This window comes from Chelmon rostratus, chromosome 17 (assembly GCF_017976325.1).
Source record: "Chelmon rostratus isolate fCheRos1 chromosome 17, fCheRos1.pri, whole genome shotgun sequence".
NCBI classification, from domain to species: domain Eukaryota; kingdom Metazoa; phylum Chordata; class Actinopteri; order Chaetodontiformes; family Chaetodontidae; genus Chelmon; species Chelmon rostratus.
The window spans coordinates 16856068-16877401 of record NC_055674.1 but is presented as its reverse complement, the minus strand read 5'-3'; the positions used below and the strand labels follow the sequence as shown (position 1 = coordinate 16877401).

At 42.5% G+C, this 21334-nt stretch overlaps 3 protein-coding genes across 4 annotated transcripts; 2 read left to right on the top strand and 1 right to left on the bottom strand.

The window, feature by feature from the left end:
• Positions 1-34: 34 nt before the first annotated feature.
• On the bottom strand, positions 35-5595 carry napsa (napsin A aspartic peptidase). The gene is made up of 9 exons (XM_041956302.1): positions 5433-5595; positions 4897-5050; positions 4170-4293; positions 3526-3644; positions 3180-3379; positions 2819-2941; positions 2364-2508; positions 2035-2133; positions 35-878 (listed from the first exon to the last, which is right to left on the bottom strand). The coding sequence occupies exons 1-9, from the start codon at positions 5498-5500 to the stop codon at positions 717-719; spliced, it is 1194 nt and encodes a 397-aa protein (XP_041812236.1). The 5' UTR covers positions 5501-5595; the 3' UTR covers positions 35-716.
• Positions 5596-10083: 4488 nt separating this feature from the next.
• On the top strand, positions 10084-17015 carry LOC121621149. Of its 2 annotated transcripts, none has more exons than XM_041957486.1 (12): positions 10084-10218; positions 11940-12038; positions 12240-12374; positions 12483-12635; positions 13200-13313; positions 13503-13592; positions 14106-14186; positions 15142-15273; positions 15398-15481; positions 15631-15670; positions 15883-15937; positions 16166-17015. In XM_041957486.1, exons 1-12 carry the CDS (start codon positions 10213-10215, stop codon positions 16896-16898), a joined length of 1722 nt encoding a protein of 573 aa, XP_041813420.1. In that variant the 5' UTR covers positions 10084-10212; the 3' UTR covers positions 16899-17015. The 2 variants fall into 2 exon arrangements, with proteins under 2 accessions (XP_041813420.1, XP_041813421.1); XM_041957487.1 differs by having other exon boundaries at positions 10091-10218; positions 11957-12038.
• Positions 17016-17281: 266 nt separating this feature from the next.
• Positions 17282-20163, top strand: atf4b (activating transcription factor 4b). The gene is made up of 3 exons (XM_041957053.1): positions 17282-17449; positions 18181-18639; positions 18802-20163. Exons 2-3 carry the CDS (start codon positions 18285-18287, stop codon positions 19797-19799), a joined length of 1353 nt encoding a protein of 450 aa, XP_041812987.1. The 5' UTR covers positions 17282-17449; positions 18181-18284; the 3' UTR covers positions 19800-20163.
• Positions 20164-21334: the final 1171 nt, after the last annotated feature.

The window sequence follows — 21334 nt, the reverse complement described above, 5'->3', positions numbered from 1 at the left end:
TCGGTTCATCTTTGTGTTTTTCTTTCCCCCCCAAAGGATAAACAGTTTGAGAGACTTGATTTTACAGACATTTATTTATAGTTTTATTCAGTGACATTTGGTCCTAAAAGTCACATAGGCATGTTAAAAGAAACATCCTGAGATACCTTCAGTGTACAAAAGCAGCTCCAACTATTATCTATGTTATCCTTGGAAACTGGAAATGTGGTTCAGTTGCTAGCAATAAAACAAAATGACATCCAAACATTTGAGGTTCATTTGTTCCCTCAAAGCATCTAAAGTACAAAAATTAAAGCACAAATGCATCAAAATGCATAGTTCTGATTCAGTCTGGTCATATCAAAAGATGAAGCTCAAACTCAAAAAGCAGCATCGCAGACAAGAGCAAGAAACCCGGTGAAGCGGTCCCTTTGTTCAGTGGCAGCAAACATCCACACTGTCCTACATGTGTGTAATGGCTGTAAATGTAGCATCCATTCTCACGCACTGGGAACCAGCTTTTCACGTCAACCTCGTTACTCTAAGTACATGTGAGATCTTAATGTGGCAGGCCAGGCTTTGCAGTGATACAGAATAATCAAATGCTTTGGATGTTTGCAAATCAAGTAACTCAACACTGATGATGAAATTTAGCTTTGCTCGGTGTGATCTTTAAAATCAAATTACCACTACAAATGAGGAGTGAGACATATTTCATAGAAACAGTGCTCAGCAGACTATTTGGCAGGGGCAAACCCCACACGATCAGCGTTCCTGTCGAACACAGTGTAGTACTTCCCGATGAATACATCTCCCAGGATCCACAGGGGCCCTGCAGGAGGCGGGATATCCATGGCCATGAAGCCCGACAGACAGATTGATGTACCCATCAGAGTCTCCTGCATCAAAAGGAGAAAATTACTAATATATCTCTGATTTGAAAGGGTGTGATCACACTTTTCTGCAAGTTTGCCTCAAGACAGTGCTCACATGCACATATGTACACTGAACAAGTTATTGGTCACCATTAATTGCTGTTCCTGTCCACACAGGCTGTGAGGAGATCTCCTCCTGATGCTAATCCAGTGTAAGCAACAGGACACATAATCCACAGTTCCCTCTATGTGCCAGGAATTTTGCACTACAATGACCTTAATTATGGAAAATACTGGATTTGTCAAGTATCAAACGACTAAAGTCTTACATTAGCTTCATATGAACGTTAGAATAAATTTGCACAAAAAGGAAAGGATTTTATTCCCATCTTTAACATCGTAACTGCGTTAAGGAATCACTTCAGTATGAGGAAAAGGAACAATTACAACAATTAATATATTTTTCAACATACACACAGGGGTTTCTATTAAGATACACCTGGAAAATGTCAACCTGTTCTTCTACATTAGTGACTTTCTGTCCCTAAGTTTCATAGATACACCTGTACAATCGAATGCAGGCATTCAAAAAGAATGACCAGAAATATATCCTGTAATCAGAGAAGAATTTTTATGTAATAATGTTTATTTAAACAGTTTACAAATATCCTCTCCTGACTTCCCTGCTGAAGACATTTGTTGGGGACTACTTTTAGCCACAGACAGACACAGTCACCTGTGGAACTGACTCAGAACAAACTACACCGCCCATGTGCATCAAATAACCTGACTGGTTAGACTCACTGATGTGTTTTTTACAGATCTCAGGACTACAATGAAGCTCTGTGGCACAGAGGAATATACTACAACAGCCTTCTGCTACACAAACTTGATATCAAGCAGAAATTCATTGTTAGTTTTGGTACTTTCAATGGGATTTGCTGACAGTAAGAAAAATACATCACCAGTAACCTTTAAGCCTCACAACGGCAGGAGGCTATTGTATTGGATAACATTATATTCTGGATATATCAAATCATTTTATTATCTTTTTAAAAAAAGCGGAGTCTCACATGTAAACATGCAAGTTTACATGTGAGGTTCCACTTTTTAATTGGTTTGAATAACAGTGACAAAATATAAAGTGAGTCACCCCTCTGACATGAGTGTAAGTGCATACCTTTAGGACATAATCCTCTCCAGTCAGGTTAAACATCTTCCCTCCAATGTTGAACGAGATGACAGGCAGAGATGGGATCCTCTTACAGTCAATAAAGTACTAGAAAGGAGGCAGAGGAGAGAAGAACATGCTGAATTTATCCTTTAAGACCAACAAGACAAAGCGAGTCTTGTTGCTCTATGATTCCTGTAGCAGTAGCTAAGTTGCAGCTTTTGCGACCCTGGAACACAAACGTCATCTGCTCCAGCAGAGAGCTTTAAAAGTTACATCACGTCTTCTGACTTGCAGCAGCTGTCAAGTGAGCTTTGTTTTACATGTGTCAGCTCTACCTCTCCCATGAGCAGGGGCAGAGCTCCGACGGCTTTCTGCAGCGCTCTGATTTCCTCCACCGGTCCTACGAGCAGGGACGTTCCCGTGTCAACAATAGCCTGGCAACCGGCTTTGCAAAGACTCAGCTGGTTGCCAACTTCAACTCTGAGGGGCAGGTTAGAGAGGGGGCAGAGAGATAAGAGGCATCAGTTCTTTTCCAACACCTGAAATGTTACTACAATGCAGCTTTTAATCACTTAAACTATACTATGATTTTACACTATCCAAAGCTTTACAAGAAAAAAAAGACCTTTTCATGCATGTACCTTCTTCATGAGAACGTCCAGCTAAAGGTCATACCAAAAATGAGAACGTGTCCACGACAAACGCGGAACAGAAAATGCTTGAAACCAGACTACGCCACTCCAGCTCACAGTTCCCTGTAATAATGACGCCACAAAACGCTCCTTCTCACCCGTTCACCTGGATCTGCCAGTAGGCCTTTCGTGTGACATTGACATAGTGCAGGTCTCCGGTGTAGTACTGGGGGTCTGTCCCACCCAACGTCAGCTCTCCTCCTATCGCTGCTTTAGGATCTCTACGAGAGAGGGTGGACAGAAGCAGAACTGGCTGAAAAACAGACAAAAAAACCCCACACCAAATTGTGCCAAATCATTTCAAAGTGGCTGAATTACTAATTGGTTTTAGAGTAGCAGCGGAAAAGAAAAAGTTAAAGTTAAATAACAATGCAGAGGGCGGCGAATCAAGAGCTACATGAATTCAATATTTTTTATATCATTTATGTCTGTTCTTTCACAATTCTGTCAGAAACCAACCTGCTTATATAGAAAGAGAAAATGTTCTGGGGCAGCAGCTTGGCGGCCATGGCCGTGTCAAACACCGGGACGACGTTAGCCACTGAGATGGAGGGGTAGGCCATGCCCAAGACCCCATCGAACCGTGCCACCGCAAATGTTACGCCAGGCTGTTTGACTGCTTCACCAAACTGCTGGCCAGGAACAGACAGACCTGCAACCTGCGGGCAGAGAGCAGAGCGAGACGTCAATATGTGCACAAAACACAAGCCTTTTCATGAAATGATAGGAAGAGCGTGACCACCAGAACTGAGGAATGCAGTTGAACAAAAAAGGGCTGTGTGAGCGAGTGTTGTCCCAGACTCACAGAGACAGTGTCCCCGCTGATGAAGCCCGACAAGCTGCCTCTGCCGTATCTGATGGAGAACTGCGTGCCATTCTGGACGTATGTGCTCGACTTCTTTGAGTTGTAGCGATGATGAAGCCCTAATGACAGAAGACGGCCGATCAAAACAATGTACAGATTTTAAGGAATGCTAAGTGACAAATGGTCGAAAGAGTTTGAAATGGAGCCAGAGTCAAACCAAAAAAGCACCACAAAGACATGTCAAATCACCACACAGTCACACTAAATGACCAGATGATTACTACAAAATGGTCAAAGTCCACGCCGAGACACAGCTGTTTTGTGTCTTTCAGTCTGGTTGGTTTTATGTCCTTTCGAAACAGGTTGCAGGGACGCAGGGAACTTCTGTTTTACTCACAATTTATTTTTAACTGTAACATTTCTGACAGTTCACAGTTTAGTTATACATTTCTGTGGCGTCATGAAACATTTCATGGAAAAATGACACAGAGGAAGTCAAAACAGGCAAAAAACAGAAGCAAACTCAGAGCGAAAAACGAGGAGGAGTGTGATATTTTAGTCGCAAGTGTCACAGACCGGAAGTGGCCGACAGACACATAAAGTACAGAGGATGCCGAGTGAGACCCAAAAAAGTGTAAACTCACAGCAGGCTAGATCAAGGAAAGAGCAGTGAATGGAGGGGACCCAGAGGTTGGAGGAGCCGGTGTCAAACAGCACAGTGAAGTCCTGCGGGGGGGTGCCAATGCTGATCACCCCGTAGTACTGAGCCTGAGGAGACAAAGCAGCGAACATTAACACAGATCTGCTGTGAAACCGCCACTACATCCTCATCACAAGAACGGTTAAACATTCAGTGTGGACTAAACCTGAAGCAGGAATGTGCAGGTGTAACGATAACAAACGAGACGGCAGCAGTTGATCTGCGAGCGAGGCTTGCTGTAGCTTTGACAATGACACAGGTGTCCACTCAGCTCCATAAAGTCCAACTAAATTTGACATACAGGAATCATAGCAGAGTAAGCCATCTCTGTTTCCAAGTCAACCTTATGTCAAAGTTATTTAAAGTATTTAAAAAGTCAAGCCATGATAAGGTAGGTGAACTAAATCTAATATTTACTTATTCACTCTTTTGTTAACTGGCAATGCTGTTCAAATATTGAACCTGCAGAGCTTTTTTTGGCCGTGTGTAGACTCTTGGACTAACTGGAGAAGTGTGATGGACACTTGGAGTTATTCGAAGAGAACTCCCTCGGATAAAGGCTGCAGCAAAATGGGCCCACTCACTGTGTCACCGTCAAACCCAGGGGGGCAGGATAATGACTAAACTGTCTTTCTACCTGCAGGTTAAAAGTACACAGCAGGGACACATACATCCATGAAGTTGGTCAGCCTCTCCACGGGCAGTTTGGGGGAGGGGGCGCTGTCCGGTGCTCCTGTGCTCCTCGCCAAAGCCCGCAGCTCCTCCAGAGACCTCCCATTGTCGCTCATCAGGCGGCGCAGGCTCCTGGTCTTATGCAGGGGGACTCTAAAATGAGGTGTCACTCATTAAAAGGCACAGGGGCAAGCGTGCGTGCGCGCGCGGAAGACGCTGCTTCCTGGTACAGAGCGCGTGTGCTTTTTACATGCAAATTTTATCTAACTGCGCGAACTGAGCAAAGTGCGAACACCATCTTTACTTCCCCGGTGTCAATATTTCCGCTGACAACTTGCGACACGCATTAATTGGATGCATATTAATTAGAAACACGTGTGACTAATTATGACTGTACCAGAGAACAATAAGTTAATACACACGCCATTCAGTGAAACCTGTAATGTTCCCGTTTGTTGCTATGAAGTGATAGATGCTGACATGTGATGGCAGCTCACTCTAGTTGTCAAAACATGAGCTGATAAACGGTATTTACCTGATGATGGCGGCGCTTTGTGCTATCAGCAGCGCCCCGAGGACATAAAATACCTTCAGCCGTGTCATGTCTGTCCTGGAGGAAATAACACGCACTTCTGTGTTGTTTCTGCTACTAACGTGTACACACAAACACTAACCGCTACTTCAACTGACGCAGACAGCAGAAGTGAAAGCGCTTCGGGAATGTCCGCATTCACTCGGTTTTCACCGTGATGTGGCTCAGTGATTGGAGGAGAATAATCAGTAGGGTGCTGTGATTGGTGGAAGGGGACGACTATCATGCTGTGTTGTAAACCGGCGCACTAGGTGAGTTAACGGTCACGAGTTGTGGTGTGACTGTGAAATTAATGTTTGGGCACAAGTTGGCACATTGTGCAGTTGTTTTAAAGTCCAGCTGTGAAAACTTTTCTTTTTTTTTAACTTATATTTTATTGATTTTCTCATTTAAACAACACAACAATAATAGAACATAGTGTCAGTAAAATTACTATCAGTCTTCATACAGTTTTTTGTAGACAGTCCATTTTTCCCATCTGCTCTCGCATAATGATTGTTGCAGTTTTATGATATGTGTGAGTCTCTCCATAACGTGTATCTCGTCAATGATCTCCATCCAGTTCCTCCAAGTAGGGGGGTCTTCTTTATACCATTTCCTTGTGATGGCTTTCTTGGAAGCTGCCAGTAAAATCTTAATCAGATACCAGTCTCTGTCTTGGATGTTTTCTTGAGTAACATTTCCCAAGTATAGTACAATGCACGTTTTAGGCAGCTCATAGCCTAATACCTTTTCCATCTCCTTCCACACATCATTCCAGTATCTTGTTATTTTGGTACAATGCCAAAAATATGTGTGTGACCCACATTCTGTTCCCCACACAGTCTCCAGCAGAGTTGTTGTACAGGTGATCGTCCCTTTTTCATTTTTGGTGTGATGAAAAATCTCACAATGTTTTTCCAGCAAAATTCTTTCCATATTCTGGAATAACTAGTTGTTTGTTGTGTTTTCAATATGTTATACCACATCTCGTCAGTTATTACTTCCGTTAATTCTTTCTCCCACTTATCTCTTATGTACAAAGTTGAAGTGTTTCTATTTGCTACCATACCCTGGTACAATTCGGATATCACTCTGCTAAATTTGTTCTTGTGTGCATTGCATAGAGTCACAATCACTTTATTTGGTTCACCCGGGAGGTCTGGCTTTATTTCTTTATTAAAATAGTCTCTGACTTGTAAATACATGTAAAAATCTTGATGTTCTAATCCATATTCCCTTCTTAATTTAGGAAAGCTTTTGATTTCTCTTTTTTCAATTATTGTATCTAATATATTCAGGCCTCTATTTGCCCATTGTTTAAATTTCTGATTCAGAGTCCCTGGCTTGAAATTAGTGTCATAGGCCATCCAATTCAAAACTTTTATCTCATTTTCCAATCTGTACTTCCTTACTGCTTTGTACCAGATCTCCAAGGTGAACTTGGTGATTGGATCCAGCTTTCCTTTCTTTTGTTTGAAGATATTTCTATCAGCAATCATACTCTGCACATGACAGTTCTCTATATTTAACTCTATCTCCTTCCATCTTGTGGTATAGTTTGTTGCACACCAGCATATCAATGGGCGGAGCTGTGCAGCATAGTAATATTCTTTAAGGTTTGTGAGCGCTTTTTTAGCATCTAAACTTATTAATATGACACTTTCTTCTTTTCTTTGTATTTCTTCTATTATATGCAATGTCCGTCTTATATTGTCCTGGGTCTGACGCCCTTTAATGAAGCCAGATTGATCTTCACTTATTAGCTCTGTCATAAAGGTTTCAAATCTGCTGGCTAAAATTGACGTATATATCTTGTAATCACAATTTAGTATCGATATTGGTCTATAATTTTTACAGTATTCCTTGTTTTTACCTTCCTTAGGGATAACAGTGATAATGGCCTCTTTCCATGAGGGGGGAAGTATGCCTTTTTTAATTGTCTGATTCAATTATCCTAATAATAGTGGGTTTAGTTCCTTTCTAAAAGTTCTATACCATTCAATTGGAAAGCCGTCGCTTCCTGGGGCTTTATTTGATTTCAATTTCTTAATGGCGTTTTCTAATTCTTTTTCTGTAATCTGTGAACATATTAAGCATTTTGCGATTCCCCTATTGTTGGAAGGTCCAATGAATTTAAAAATATTTTTATTGTCTCATCATCTGCAGCATCAAGTTGAGAGTAAAGGTTTTTATAGTATTCTTCAAATGAATTTTCAATCTCCTCTGGTTTAAATACTAATGAATTTGTTGTTGGTTCTTTAATTCTATGAATTGTGTTGAGTTGTTGTTTATTTCTTAAGCGCCTGGCTAATGATTTAGTTGCTTTTGGCCCTCCTTCATAATAAGTTTGTTTTAGAAATCTAAGTTTCTTTTCTACTTCTTTCCCTAATATTTCGTCAATTTTTCTCTTGGCTTCTTTAATTTGCCTGTACGTATCTGGGTCACTTGTGTTTTTATGTTGTTGTTCTAATGTTTTAAGCTCTTCAATTTTTTCCTGAAAGGCGTTATCCCTATTTTTTTTAATATAAGAGGCGTAGGATATTAGTTTGCCCCTCATTACGGCTTTCATAGCATCCCACAAAATAGTGGGATCTACCTCTCCATTATCATTCTCTTTTCTGTATACATTTATGTCTCTCTTTAATGCTTCTACTGTGAAAACTTTTCATATGAAAGAAAAAATCCTTTGTCAGGTTGTTGAATACCTTTTCCCAGAGTCAATAAGCCCAATAATGTAGACTAAAGCTTGCAGATAGGTAAGTTCTTTGTAGTACTTTGTAAAGAATTGTTTGCAATTGCAAAGCAAAATCAGTGACAATGCCACCCCACCTAATCTTGCAAATTCCAGAAGGGGTATTCCAGTGGTTTAGGATTGCAATACATTTGGGACTTTGGAGAAATAGATTTTAAAAAACAGTGATCAGCAGACTTTTAGCATCTTTCTATGTCAAGCCTCAAAAACACTACATGTCCCGATAGCATCTTTTGTTTGACCATCCCTGTCTGGTAGCTGCTCTTTCAAACTCAGTCAGTCCCTGATGTGTAACATATTTGTATTAAAGGGGCTGTCAAACAAACTTTACACATGAAGCTCATTTTAATCGTCAAGAGGATGCTGATCATCCTGAGAAAACAGCTGTTCTGTGTTGTCTGTAGCTGTGAAGGCGGCTTTCAAATGTCTGAGAAAATGACTCAAGTCACATCACTTGAGTCAGCTTGGCCGTGGAGACTACAAACTTCTAGCAGCAACTCTGCATTGCAAACTTGGGACTTAAAATTTGAAGGACAGTCATCTACCAGACAGGCAAGGTCTGGTGAAAAATGCTTTACCAGGGGACTAAAAGTCAAGACATGTCCTCCCATTTAAATGTTGGCCATTCTTTATCAAATCTGTCTCTCGCAAGTCCCCCAGTTGGAACATTATCCAGAGCTGGGATGACTCTGATGCCACAGCTGATTTTTCAGACATATTCAAAGGTCCTGCAGGGGGCATCCTGGCTGCCTGTGGCCTGAACCTGTGGCCTGGTTCAGGCCTGGCAGAGGAGCATTGCTGCATGTCATACCTCCTCTCAAAAATATTGGAAACACAGGGAAAAGCTAGCCTGTCTCTATCCAAAGGTCACAGAATTCCTCTGTCTGTGAGCAACTCTAAAGCTCACTAATTAGCATTTTACATCTTGTTTCTTTCATTCGTAAAAATGTATAAAAATGAAAATTCATTGTTTCATGAGGCTGGATTTTGTTACCTTTGATGGAGCCAGGCTGCCTGTACCCCCTGTTTTCAGTCTTTATGTTAAGCTAAGCTAACTATCTGCTGGCTTCAACTTCATAGTAAGTGATCAGACATGAGAGTGTTGTCAATCTTTTCATCTAGCTCTCGGCAAGAGAGCAAATGAGGGTATTTCTAAAAATGTCAAAGTCTTCTATGGAGCTCAGTCAAAATATGTAATGGGCTGGAATTACTTTTTGAAGCGTTCAGTAATAACATGCAGTCATGAATGATGAAAGAAGAATTTCAAATACACACCACAGTAAATAACAAATTCCAGATGAGTCATCCAACTGGTTGCTCTTTCTGACACAGACCCAAGACAAAGCATGACAGCAGTAGCAGAAAACACACTTGCTCGGCCTGTTGAACGAGTTACCCAACACTAAAAACACAAGCGCTCTGACATGAAGACTGACAAAAGCACAAAAAATGAACACATATACACACACACCCTCCATCATCATCAATAAGACTTTGGCCTGTTGATAATAAGCTGGTCCTCTCAAGGTAAACTCTGAAGCTTTAGGGGTTTTCTTCAAGGTGAGGGTTAGTTTAGAGTCAAGGTTGGTGTTTGGATATGGCGGTCATGTTTGAGGTAAGTCTCCATCGAATAAATGCAAGTCAATGCAATGTCCCCCTGACTGACCGGTCTGTGTGTGTCTGTGTGTGTGTGTGTGTGTGTGGGAGCCTGAGTGTCGACATATTTTGACCTTCTTTCCACTTGTTGTACATGTTGGAGGATACACCCACACATGTTTCTCCTCTTTTGTGACGCAGCAGGGAAATCACGCCTTCAGGACTATGTAGACTGTATGACAGAGAAAGAGGAGGCGGCATCTGTGGCATCTGTGGCCTGACAAGAGTGCAGGCATGTAAATGCATGGAAGACTCGTTAGGCCATTTCTGACACTGGATCCATAATAAAAGGATCAGACGGCGCAGTGATACCAGCGGCTGCTAAACCAGACCATGATGGTAAGAATCAACGCTTTCTGCTGTTTATAAACAGTCAAATGTATGTTTTATATGTGTTACAAAACAGTTAGGCCTACAGGTTACATGACAGAGAAAAATGTACAAGGGCGTATCTGCTTTTGTTTAGCAGCATTGTGTCAGTTTCACCTTGCAACGGTCTCACTCAGAAACCCAGAAACATGCCATTGTGGTACCTCACATGTGATGTGCAGGCACCACCAATTCACTGACTAGATGACAAATTAGATATTATTCCTGAAGCAGCCATTAAAATTTTGGCCCAAGCAGTGACTGGCCAACTTAAACTAAAATAGCAGCAATCAGAAGACCTCTGAGAGCTTAATCATTACAAACCAGTGAAATGACCATATGAAAACAGCAGCACTTAATGTTGTGTTTAAAATGCTTAAATTGCCTTGCCATGATCCCACTGCTCAAACAACTGTCCAGGTTTTGTACTGGTGTTAAGCAGACTGCAGCACAAACCCCGTCAGGAATGCACACACAGGTATGTGTCTAGTAAAATATGTAGGACAAGACTGAGGAGCACATTATTATTATTCTTACTAATTGCACTGCAGGTGGGTTTAGCAGTGTTGCATCTGCGTGTTTCCTGTAAGCCTTTCTGCTAGGAAGACTTAGATTGTTCTTATCACTCAGTTTTCTCAGTACACTGCAATAACATTTATTTCTGTGGTTGATAGACAGAGCTTAAAACTGAACATGTGGTTACATGTTAGAGAATTAACTGACCAGTTAACCAACAGCACTGGAAGCCACTGTAGACATGCACATGTCTCCATACTTGAAGGCTGTGATTTACTGCAGCATATCTGCTAACAAACATGGCAGATTACAATGCTTTCAGCATTTCATGCGTTTGTCTTACATTGCTCTGGACATTTTGACTTGATAGACTTGCTAGTACAAAAGTACAGGTGTTACTAATACCATTAACAGTGACTCAGTCAGAGGGCACAGTACCAAGACCCTGACACTGAATATTCAGCCAGTGGTGGAAAAACTGTTCACGTTATAAGTAAAAGTAGTAGTATCATATATTATATCATTAGATTATCATTGCTCATGCATTAATGTAAAAAACAGCAATGGTAACCAACACAGCCTCATGCTCAGTGTGTGTCAACTGATTTGTGATTATTTAAGTAATGAAATAAAAAAAGAAAATATCTGTGAATATGCACCAGTATGCACCAGCTGACATGATGAGGGCCTAGAGTTGGGTTCTGCTCTACTTTCTAAGCTTGAGGTCATGTCTTGAAGAAGGCCCCTGTGTCAAAATGTAGTTTTAAAAGCTTCATTATTTCAGTATTATGCTCATATGTGCATATTCTTCTGTTAAAAACCTTTTGGAATAACACACAATGCAACAGCTGCTGACACTTACAGGTGAATCTGGCCACGATAGTTACATATATAGAGTGCAAAACTCAGAAATTAGTTCAGATGTAAGTGTTGTAATCACTTAGACAAATGTGTTGATGGGTTTTGAGGTAGCACCTCTCCACCCCCGCACTCATGTTTGAAGAGAAATAGTTTGCAGGAACTGAACCGTCAAAACACCGGAGACTTCCCTGGTAGATAACAGATAACAAGTACAGTCTGGCAACATGCCTTCATGTAACCATATTCAAAGAGAGGGACTGCACAGTGCAACAGTCAATTAGAGAGTTAATTCCTTTCACTGTTAAACCTCACAGCCGCCTAAACCCCCCAGGAAAAACCACATGATGAAGTGCATCGTCACCAGCTCCTATGATGTCCAACAGCCGGTCTGTGAGGACCCCGACGCTTCAGTGGTAAAAATGAATTCCTGTTTACAGCTACGTCAATGCATGAATCGCTGGCTGTTGTGTGGTGCGTCTGCTGGTATTTGCACGTTATCACCTTGTTCCATCTGTAGTGGAACTGGAGCAGAAATAGAAAATCTAGGACGACCTCTTTAAAATGGGTTTTTTTTGTCGTTTTGTCTGGATTTACTTATGTTTTTTTGTCGTCAGCCTGCTGTCACAGATGGAAGCCAGTTAGAGGTTCAAGTCAAGCCGGTACCTCGTCCCCGGTCTAAAGTGCAACCAAACACCAACAACAACAGTGACGACTCTGTGGACAAAACCAACATCATAACCAATGTAGTGGTGAGCTGAGCAATTTGGACTCTATCAGTGATATTGTTACTAAAATTAACTCGTGACAGCAAGTATGAGTTAGCATGTGCTCATTTTTTCACGTCCCTCTGTCACCAGGGTTGCCAACTTAATGAATACCAGGCAGACTATAAGAGTCCTCCACCCGTTCGTCCTCCCAGACCACCAGTGAGCAAACATGTGACCTCCAGTGAACCTACAGCAGCAGTCGACGGAGACGATCACTATATGAATACTGAGACAGCTGAGAAGGTATTTTAAACAATGATTAGCTTAATTTTCCTCTAAAGATTACTACATGTATTACTACTAGAAATATGAGTCATCTTAAAGGAATAGCATTTTCAAAAACATGCTTATTATCTCTCTATCTGAGAGTTGGATGAGAAGATCAAAATATCTCTCAGGTCTTGAAGTCATTATCGTCGCAATGAGGTTGCCAGGCAACCAACGGAGACTACAGGAAGTCACTGCCGTCATTTTTACACTTTTGTACAGATTTAACGAACAAGATATGAAAATGTTAATTAGTGAGTTTTAGAGAAGCTTGTAGGCAAAACGTTTCCCATTTGGACAGAGCAAGGCTAACTGTTTCCCCTCGTTCCCAGTCTTTGTGCTATGCTAAGCTAACTGGCTGTTGGCTCCAGTTACATATTAAGCGTGAGACACAACAGTGCTGTCAATCTCCTCATGTAACTGTTGGCAAAAAAGTACATAAATGAATTTCCCAATTTTTTTTTAGCAACCAAAGTTTTTTAAAAGCAACAGTAAAAAAAAACAAAAACCTTCTTTGTCCTTCTTATTGTTTTGTGCCAGCCTCCAGCTGTCAGTACTGAGATAATACAATCTCCTCCTCCACCACGGCCCGAACGCCCCCCTCTTCCCTCCATCTATTATGGTAAACCATTTACAACCAGGCCAAAATCTGAGGTACGTTATCACCGCATCCCAACATCCCTGCAGCACTTGAGACACATCTGATGGCGAATGATTGAAGGTCATTTCTGAGCTGTCTGAGAAACAAAAAATAAAAAATCTCCTTCAACTCCCATTTTCCCTGATCTAAAATAATCACATTTTGAATGTTTTTTCCCATCTTGTTCATATTTTCTTGCATAGATTCACACTAATGAGTGTCAACAATCCAGCCGTTCGTCCTTCAGCTCTATACAACAAACTCCAGTCTCACCAACCCTCTGTGATGAAGTGGTGAGTCTCTGTGGGAGTTATGGATCAGTGGTAAATTGAGCCATAAATGATATTATGGACACATGGAAAATGCTTACATGCACAGATGCACAATAACGACATAGCCTCTCTTTTTCATTCGTTCAACCACCTTCTTAAAAGGCTGCCGTTGCGCGATTTGCGCATATCCAAAAACCATGATGTACAAATCTTTAATAATGTTATAAATATGATGATATGTTACAAAATATGTTGTTTCCATGATTCATATAAAATTTGGAATATTGTCATATTTAGAATAATACTAGAAAATTTGTGTGCATGTAAATGTAGCCAGTGAGTTGGGGTAATAAAGGTATTATTTTAGTTTTGAGTTTTGGTCAGAATATGGGTTGTTATTATCAATAGTCAACAATCAACAGCATGAAAGCTCAGTAGCCTGCCTCTGGAAACAGAAATGTTGGAATACATTCAGTGTTTTGGTTATACTCAACCGCACTATTCAACCACTTTGTGAATGTCTTTGATCTTCAGAGCACAGACTGTCCAGACAGACCTGCAGTTCCACCTCGACCCCCTCACTCTGCCCCCGTGTGTGACACCTCGCCTCCACAGGTAAGAGAGCCGCTGCAGAGCACACAGCAACAGGTGATGAACTGTACTTGGACAGGTGCCAAAACAGCAACAAAAGAAGCAGCTGCACACGTCTGTCATGCTGTAATGGAAAACTGAGATACATAACCTCTTTTTCTGCTGCTTTTCCTGTCAGCATGAGTTGCAGAATTTTGTAGGGCCGGCCCAACAGCTTGTCACTCAAGTGACCCCCCACCCCATTCCTTCCCTAAATTGTTTGAATATTAAGCGAGGCCAAAGGGGCTTAACCAATCAGAGCAGTCTGGATCTGAAGAAAATACTGCCGGGACCACCCTCAACACATTCAAGACGGATCAAATTATTTATGGCTTAATGGGAGAAATAAGAAACTTTACTGCACCAAGTTGATTGAACTAATAACTGAACTAATATGACCAAGAGAAACTGAGACGATTGATTGTCTGCGCAAAGCCAGTTCCCTGTTTCTTACTATTTCTAAGTCACCTGTTGCAGGTATCAATCAAAAACAAAGTATTGGACAAGTTAAAAGTTTTGCCTGATGATGCTGCTGGATGAAAAGTCAGGAAATCACCAAAGTCATGTGGAGGGGGATGTGAATGTGTCTTCTATCTAGTAGTTGAGCTTTTCATTCAAACCCACAAGTGTCAATCTCATGGGAGCACTGGAGGAAAAATTCTGTAGGTCTCATCCTCTGTGGCCACCCTGTCTGTAGTGACCAACAAGCTGGTACCACCACCAATGCCATGCATATAAATACTACTATTAATATCTTCATAGCCAAATCCTGTCCCAGATGTGAAGAAGGCATCAAATGCCATTCAGACAACCATCTATGAAACTCTGCCCTGAAGCTAATAATGAAATTTACAAAGAATACAAATAATCAGTCAAAGATTTAAGATCCCTTGTTATATTCTTATATGTTGTTCTTGTCGTTGTTATTGGTCTATTACAGACCAGACCACCACTACCTCCATTCAGCCCACCACCCCCACCTTCGATAGAGGGACCACTGGAGTCCGTGTACAGCGAGATAGAGTATCGTCCCTACCTGGACATTCTGCCAGATGACGATGATGATAGGAGGGTGAGAGACTTTGTTTTGTGTTTGTTCACTCTAAAACTGAGTAGATGACATTCCTGTAGGTCCAGACAATCGTGTGCCTTATTTATTCCTGCTCCATCAATTTATTTCTGTGAAACACTTCCAGACAGGGAGGCCAGCACTGCGTTTCAGACAAAACTGTCAGACTGGCTGCTACTCTCCTTGCCAACAGACCTCCCCGGACACAGAGGTAAGGCTTCGTTCCCTTGCTCCCCTTCTTTACCTGCAAATAAAACTGTGATTTCACACAATTTGTACTAAGCTTGAAGAGGTTTCATACATAAAATCTCTTGTCTCTCTGCAATGGTTTCTGACCGGAAGTAACCTGTTTTCCTTTAGGACATCTATGTGATGCTGAGATGGCTGAAAATAGTGTCAAGTAAGTACAAATGTTTGTTTTCTTGTCATCATTTTATCATTCTCCTGAAGATAAAATTCTTATTTATTAACTGCCAATAATGTGTAACCATTCATTTTAAAAGAAAAGTGCAATACATCCATTGGTGCAAAGACGCACAATAATGTCAGTGTCTTCAGTAAGAAAGAGCATCAAGGTGCACTGTATTTACCTCTGTGCTGTCACCCCGACAGAATCTGATTACATGGCTCCGTCACTGTATGGCCTCAATATAGAGGAAGAAATCAGGTAACCACATCGAAACTGTCCAATGAATTCCTTCTTGTGAACTGGTGACGTCATTTTGATGTGGGACACATTTTGTTTTTTTTTTTGAGAATAGTCTTAAATACCTAATTACAACATCACTTTTTGCAAAACAAATGAAATGTGGTGATGGAAGTCAACGGGCTGATATCAAACTGAGCTACATGAGGGGATTTTCGTGAAGTCTTTCGTGTCACTGTCCCTGTGCAGATCATTCAGTCAGAGAGCCACGAATGTGAGAAAGGCCTTGCGTCTCTACAACCTCCTCATGATGAAACGCAATGAAAGCCTGCGGGACCTCATCGCAGAGTTCAGGTCCATCTCCAACAGCCTGGACAAGGTGGAGAAGAAGACCAAAACCATGAGCATTGCTGGAGGCACCACAGGCGCTGTGGGAGGGATGACTGCAGTGTTGGGTATTGCCTTGGCTCCTGTGACCATGGGCACCTCACTGATTGCCACAGCTGTTGGTGCTGGTATGGTGGCATCCGCTGGGGGTATGGGCGCCCAGGCTGCCAAGGCCAACAAGAAGATTGTGAATAGGATGACAGTTGAGAAACTAGTGTACGAATACAAGGCAAATGTTGTTGACCTGGAACACTGTTTGGATTTTATCCTCTCTGGAATGAACGAGCTGCGACGGCACGACATTGCCAGGTTACAGAGGGCAGGAGCCCAAACTGATGCACTGAAGATGGCCCATCTGTCACAGTCCGTGATTCGGAATAACATGAACAACGACAGGAAGTGTGCACACGCAGGTGGGATGCCATCTGGGAGACTGCTTCAGGCTTTTGCTAAGGAAATGGATCATTATTTCACAGAAGACCAGAGGCTGAAGCAGTCGAATAAGAGCAAGTTTTCTGGTCGGGTTCGCCTGCTGGCTCAGAATCTACAGGATGAACTGGATCACCTGAATCGTATGTGGGAAATGTTTAGCTGAACAAAGAACTTGTTGCTGATTTGTGTGTATGTGCGTAATATGTCATAAAATGTTATAACTGATGTAAATTCCTTATTTACTGCTTATGTTGCTTATGTTCTAATAAACATTTTATTTGTAAAACCTGTGTTTGATTTACTAACGCCAGTATTTAAGGGTAGCTCAAGGTTGATTGCAATAAATAAAACTGCAGAATTAATGGAAACCACTCTCAAAAGTAAAGTACTCTTGTATTACTGTAGTTTAGTCCTGGTGACTACTTTTTAGAATGACGGCAGACTATGCATGGAATGTAGAGTACAACCACAGGCGGAGTGATAATGCGGGCGCTGCGGAAGGATACCGCCAGTGCTTGAATGAGCTTTAATATGAGCACCGCGCCAGAGCGTGCGCCATTTTCCTGTCCGAGGAACAACTAACAACGAGACAGCATTGTTGAACATCGCTCTGTTGGCCGAAATGGCAGTGTAAAAGTGTGCCGCGACCCAGCCGCCAACAAAACAGTGCATCCAGCCAGTGCACTGAGTCACTTCTAATTCAGCAAAAATGTCGTAAGTATTTCTTTCTTTTCAGTCACATTTGTTCGGTGACAGCTGTCCGGCCTACGGTGGCCGCGCGCCTCAGAAGCCTGACATTACCGCGAGCACCAAACAAAATGTTGTTAAACTCAATTTCAAATTAGTTTTCTTATTACAGTTTATTTGACATGCTCTCAATTGTCGAATAGGTGGATACAGGGACTTGGGGTTACATAAAACACGCCCCTGGGATGATGCAACACGAGCCAATAGTATGAAATGTTAACTTTCTGCTTATCTAGATTGAAATCCGTACAGTTTATCGTCACGGATGGTGTTGTTACATGTTTATAAACCGTCAGTGTTATTGTCTGGACTGTCTACGTGGCAGACAGAAAATGGTTCGTTTCCTCTTTGTGTCAAAATGGCGGCCTCGCGAAGGCGGATTGAAGAGAAAAATGTGGCTGTTTATAGTGCGCGAGGGAGGGGCAGCGAGTCCGTGTGTGACCCTGTTTGGAGACGGTCTGACGTCAGAGTCACAGGACTGTCGGAAACACGTGATGTGCAGCAGGTGCACTGCAGTGATGGGGGCAGTGTTGTGCCAAATGCCCCACGTTGAGATCAGAGGGCACTACATCAGCTTAGACCCACACAATTCATATGTGTGCACAACACGGTTTCAAATCGTCCATTAAGTTGTATTAACTGCAGTGTATTTCTGCAATACAGATGTTTTACCACACATGTCTTATTTTATTCCACAGGTCCTACGTGGAAACCCTCACCACTGCTGCATTCGACAGCATAAAAGAGTTCGAGACTTACCTATCATCGTCACGCACTCCCTTCGTGACCAACAACAGCCACTATGACCATGATGATGACAAACTCACTGTTTGGCCTGGAAGACATGGAGGACCTTCTCTGGAGGCCTTCCTCTCCCATGGCTGACCCCATGGACCTCCTATCTGTTCTCCCTGACCAAGAAGAACTACAGGAAAGAGGAGGAACCTCATTGGAGGGGGACACTTCACCTGTGTCACCCCTCACCTCCTCATCGCTGTCTTCTTCCTCCTCTCCTCCTCCCTTCTACTCTCCTCCTCCCTCGCCGCCGGCCGTCCTCCTCCGGGGGGACAAGGTCGGGACTGAGTCTGACCTGCTCTCCCTCCCCTGGTTGGGCCACCCTGGTCAGCTGAGACAGACCGTCTCAGATGACGGCAAAGGTAATGGCTGTAAAATAATCATCCCGATTATCATAAAGCAATCTTTTAATTGCATTTCTTAAGGTATTTGAAATACTTTTAGAGCACCATCTCTTCACTGTGCTAGTGTAACAGAGGAAAAGGGGACAGCTCATTAATATAATGCCTCATTTGCCTCCACAGAGGATATGTTCGGTGACCTGGACTGGATGGCTGAGAGGGTGGATCTGAGCGAGTTTGACCTGGACTCTCTGATTGGCTCCTGCAGTCCTGCTGAAGAGTCCCCCGGCTCTCCAGAAGACCTCTTAGCCTCCCTGGATTGCCCCATGGAGCTTGACTCCCTCCCAGTGCCCGCTCTCTCAACCCCTGTGCTCTCAAGCGTTCCCTCTGCTTCTCTTCCAAGCATACCTACCCCTCCCCCTCCTCCCACTGTCTGCTCAGAGCCCTCTGTCATTGCAGAGGATGAGCCTGAATGCTACATTACTGAACAGAATGTCCCGTCCCCTCCCCTGTGCGTCCCAGAGCCACAAGAGGAGCTGGAAATCAAGTCTGAGCCTGCTTCTCCAGACCCGTTGTCCCACATTGTTGATTCTCCCTCCTCCCCAGCCGACACCCTGGACCTGGGCAGTGAAGTTGATGTCTTGGAGAGCGAGGTGAAGCCAGTGGTGGCAAATGTCGTCCCCCAGGTCCAGAGGCTTGTACTCTCCCTTTCACCAACCCGCATTGTCCTCGTGCTGGCTCCTAAAGAGGAAGTCGCAATCACTACCACCACTGTAGGCACCACATCAGAGGTCATCCGTTCCTCCCCTCCACCAAGGTCCTCCAGAAGCAGACCATACCCTGAGCCCACATGTAAAGCTAATCCACCCTCTCCCAGTGCCACCAGTGTCAAAGTCAAGTCCCTCCGGGGTGCAAGTGGAGAGGAGAAGGTAGCTTTGAAGACTTCAAAGACCAAGAAACTGAAGAAGATGGAGCAGAATAAGACGGCCGCCACACGTTACCGGCAGAAGAAGAAATCTGAGCAGGAAGCACTTCTTGAAGAGCACGCACAGCTGGAGAGGAAGAACATGGAGCTGACGGAGAAGGCTGAATCCATGGCCAGGGAGATCGAGTATCTCAAAGAGCTGATGGAGGAGGTTCGGCTGGCCAGGACCAAAAAAGGTCTCAGTGCTGACCCCTAGTGGTTGAACTTGACAATGACATGATGTGGGTACAAAAAAAAGTGAAAACTGAGGGTGGGGTCAGCTGATTTTGATTTACTTCATGCAAACAAGTATCAGTACCGATGTTTGTTAGAACATCCCCTTTTTAAATATCTAACTATGGTATTAAATATAGAATACATTTACAGTAGTTTTATGCAAACAATTCCACTCAGTATATAAACCTGTGTGCTTTTATCTTGTAATGTTTCTACATTGTTCCTATCTCTGGACCTCAGTAATGTGCCAGTAAGATGTATTTTTAGCATTTTAATATTTGTGTATTGTAGTATAACCGGACCATCTGTATTATGAATCTCTTAATAAAGAGTCTTAAACCTGATCGTAGTAATCTGGTGTGATTTCCCTCTGGCCATCAACGTGTTCTGGGAGGATAGTGGTAAATAAGTGGGAGCTGTAGTTTTGTTTTTTTGTCCTCTTTGGATAATTTATTAAAATGCAGAAGCTTAACAGCTTTGTCAGGACTGTTGAATCAATAGGCACATTAGATCATAGCTGCTTTTTTATAGTTGATGGAATAGAAAGGCCAAACCATGAGTTGGAACTAAGTCAGAAGTTACACTGCAGTCCAGGAGATTTGAACACACACATACCTGTTAGAAGTGGATGCCAGTTAAGCACACAATTATGACCTATTTGTCCTCATCCTGAACATAGTCAGCCTTTGTTCTGTTCTCGTGGTGCATTATACATACAATCATCATACAATGAGCCTGTGGAGGTCTGTCTGAGTGGAGCCTTTTCAAACAAACACGGGGAAGAGGATAATGGAGCCCGCCTGACCAGCAACGTGCTGCAGGCACGAGTATTCAATCAACTGTCATGTGAAGTTAAAAATGCCATTTCTAAGTACAAGAGAAGCCGGTTTCACAAGAAATCGTGTGTCTTGTGTGGGCATGTTTTGCCCCTCTGCTGATCACTAAATTAAGACACTTGCTTAAGTGTGTTTTAAAAAAGAACACACAAGTTCGCCGTGGCCTGTGGGAGAATAGGAGAGCATTTGAAAGAGGGGAAAAAAGGGAGTGCTGACTGGTGCTGACCTAGGCACAGCATGAATAATATTAGCCTACCAACAAAAATGCTGGCGTTCAGCCCGCAGCTGGTACGAGGTGTTCACACTGTAATTGGCCCAGGCTTTTGTCCAGATAGCTTAGGGACGATCTATATCTGGAGGCAAGCCAAAGTCAAGATGGTGCAGAGCTTCTTACAACAGGAAAAACATTTCAGAATAAAAAAAAAGACTTGGCTAACTCTGTGGATGTAAATACCCTCATTTTTCAAGCGCAGTTTCAGGATTATGACTTTCTGAACAATCTATTCATGAAAGGCCACATCTTCTCCTCATTTACTGTTACATAGAGACATACAGTAACCAGATAAAGCAGCCAACATTATTCAAACCTTTCACAGTGGGCCTACAGTACACCTTTACCTTTACTAACAGTACGTTTTGGAAAGGTAAACTTAAAATAAACTAATTTGCGAAAAGTTAA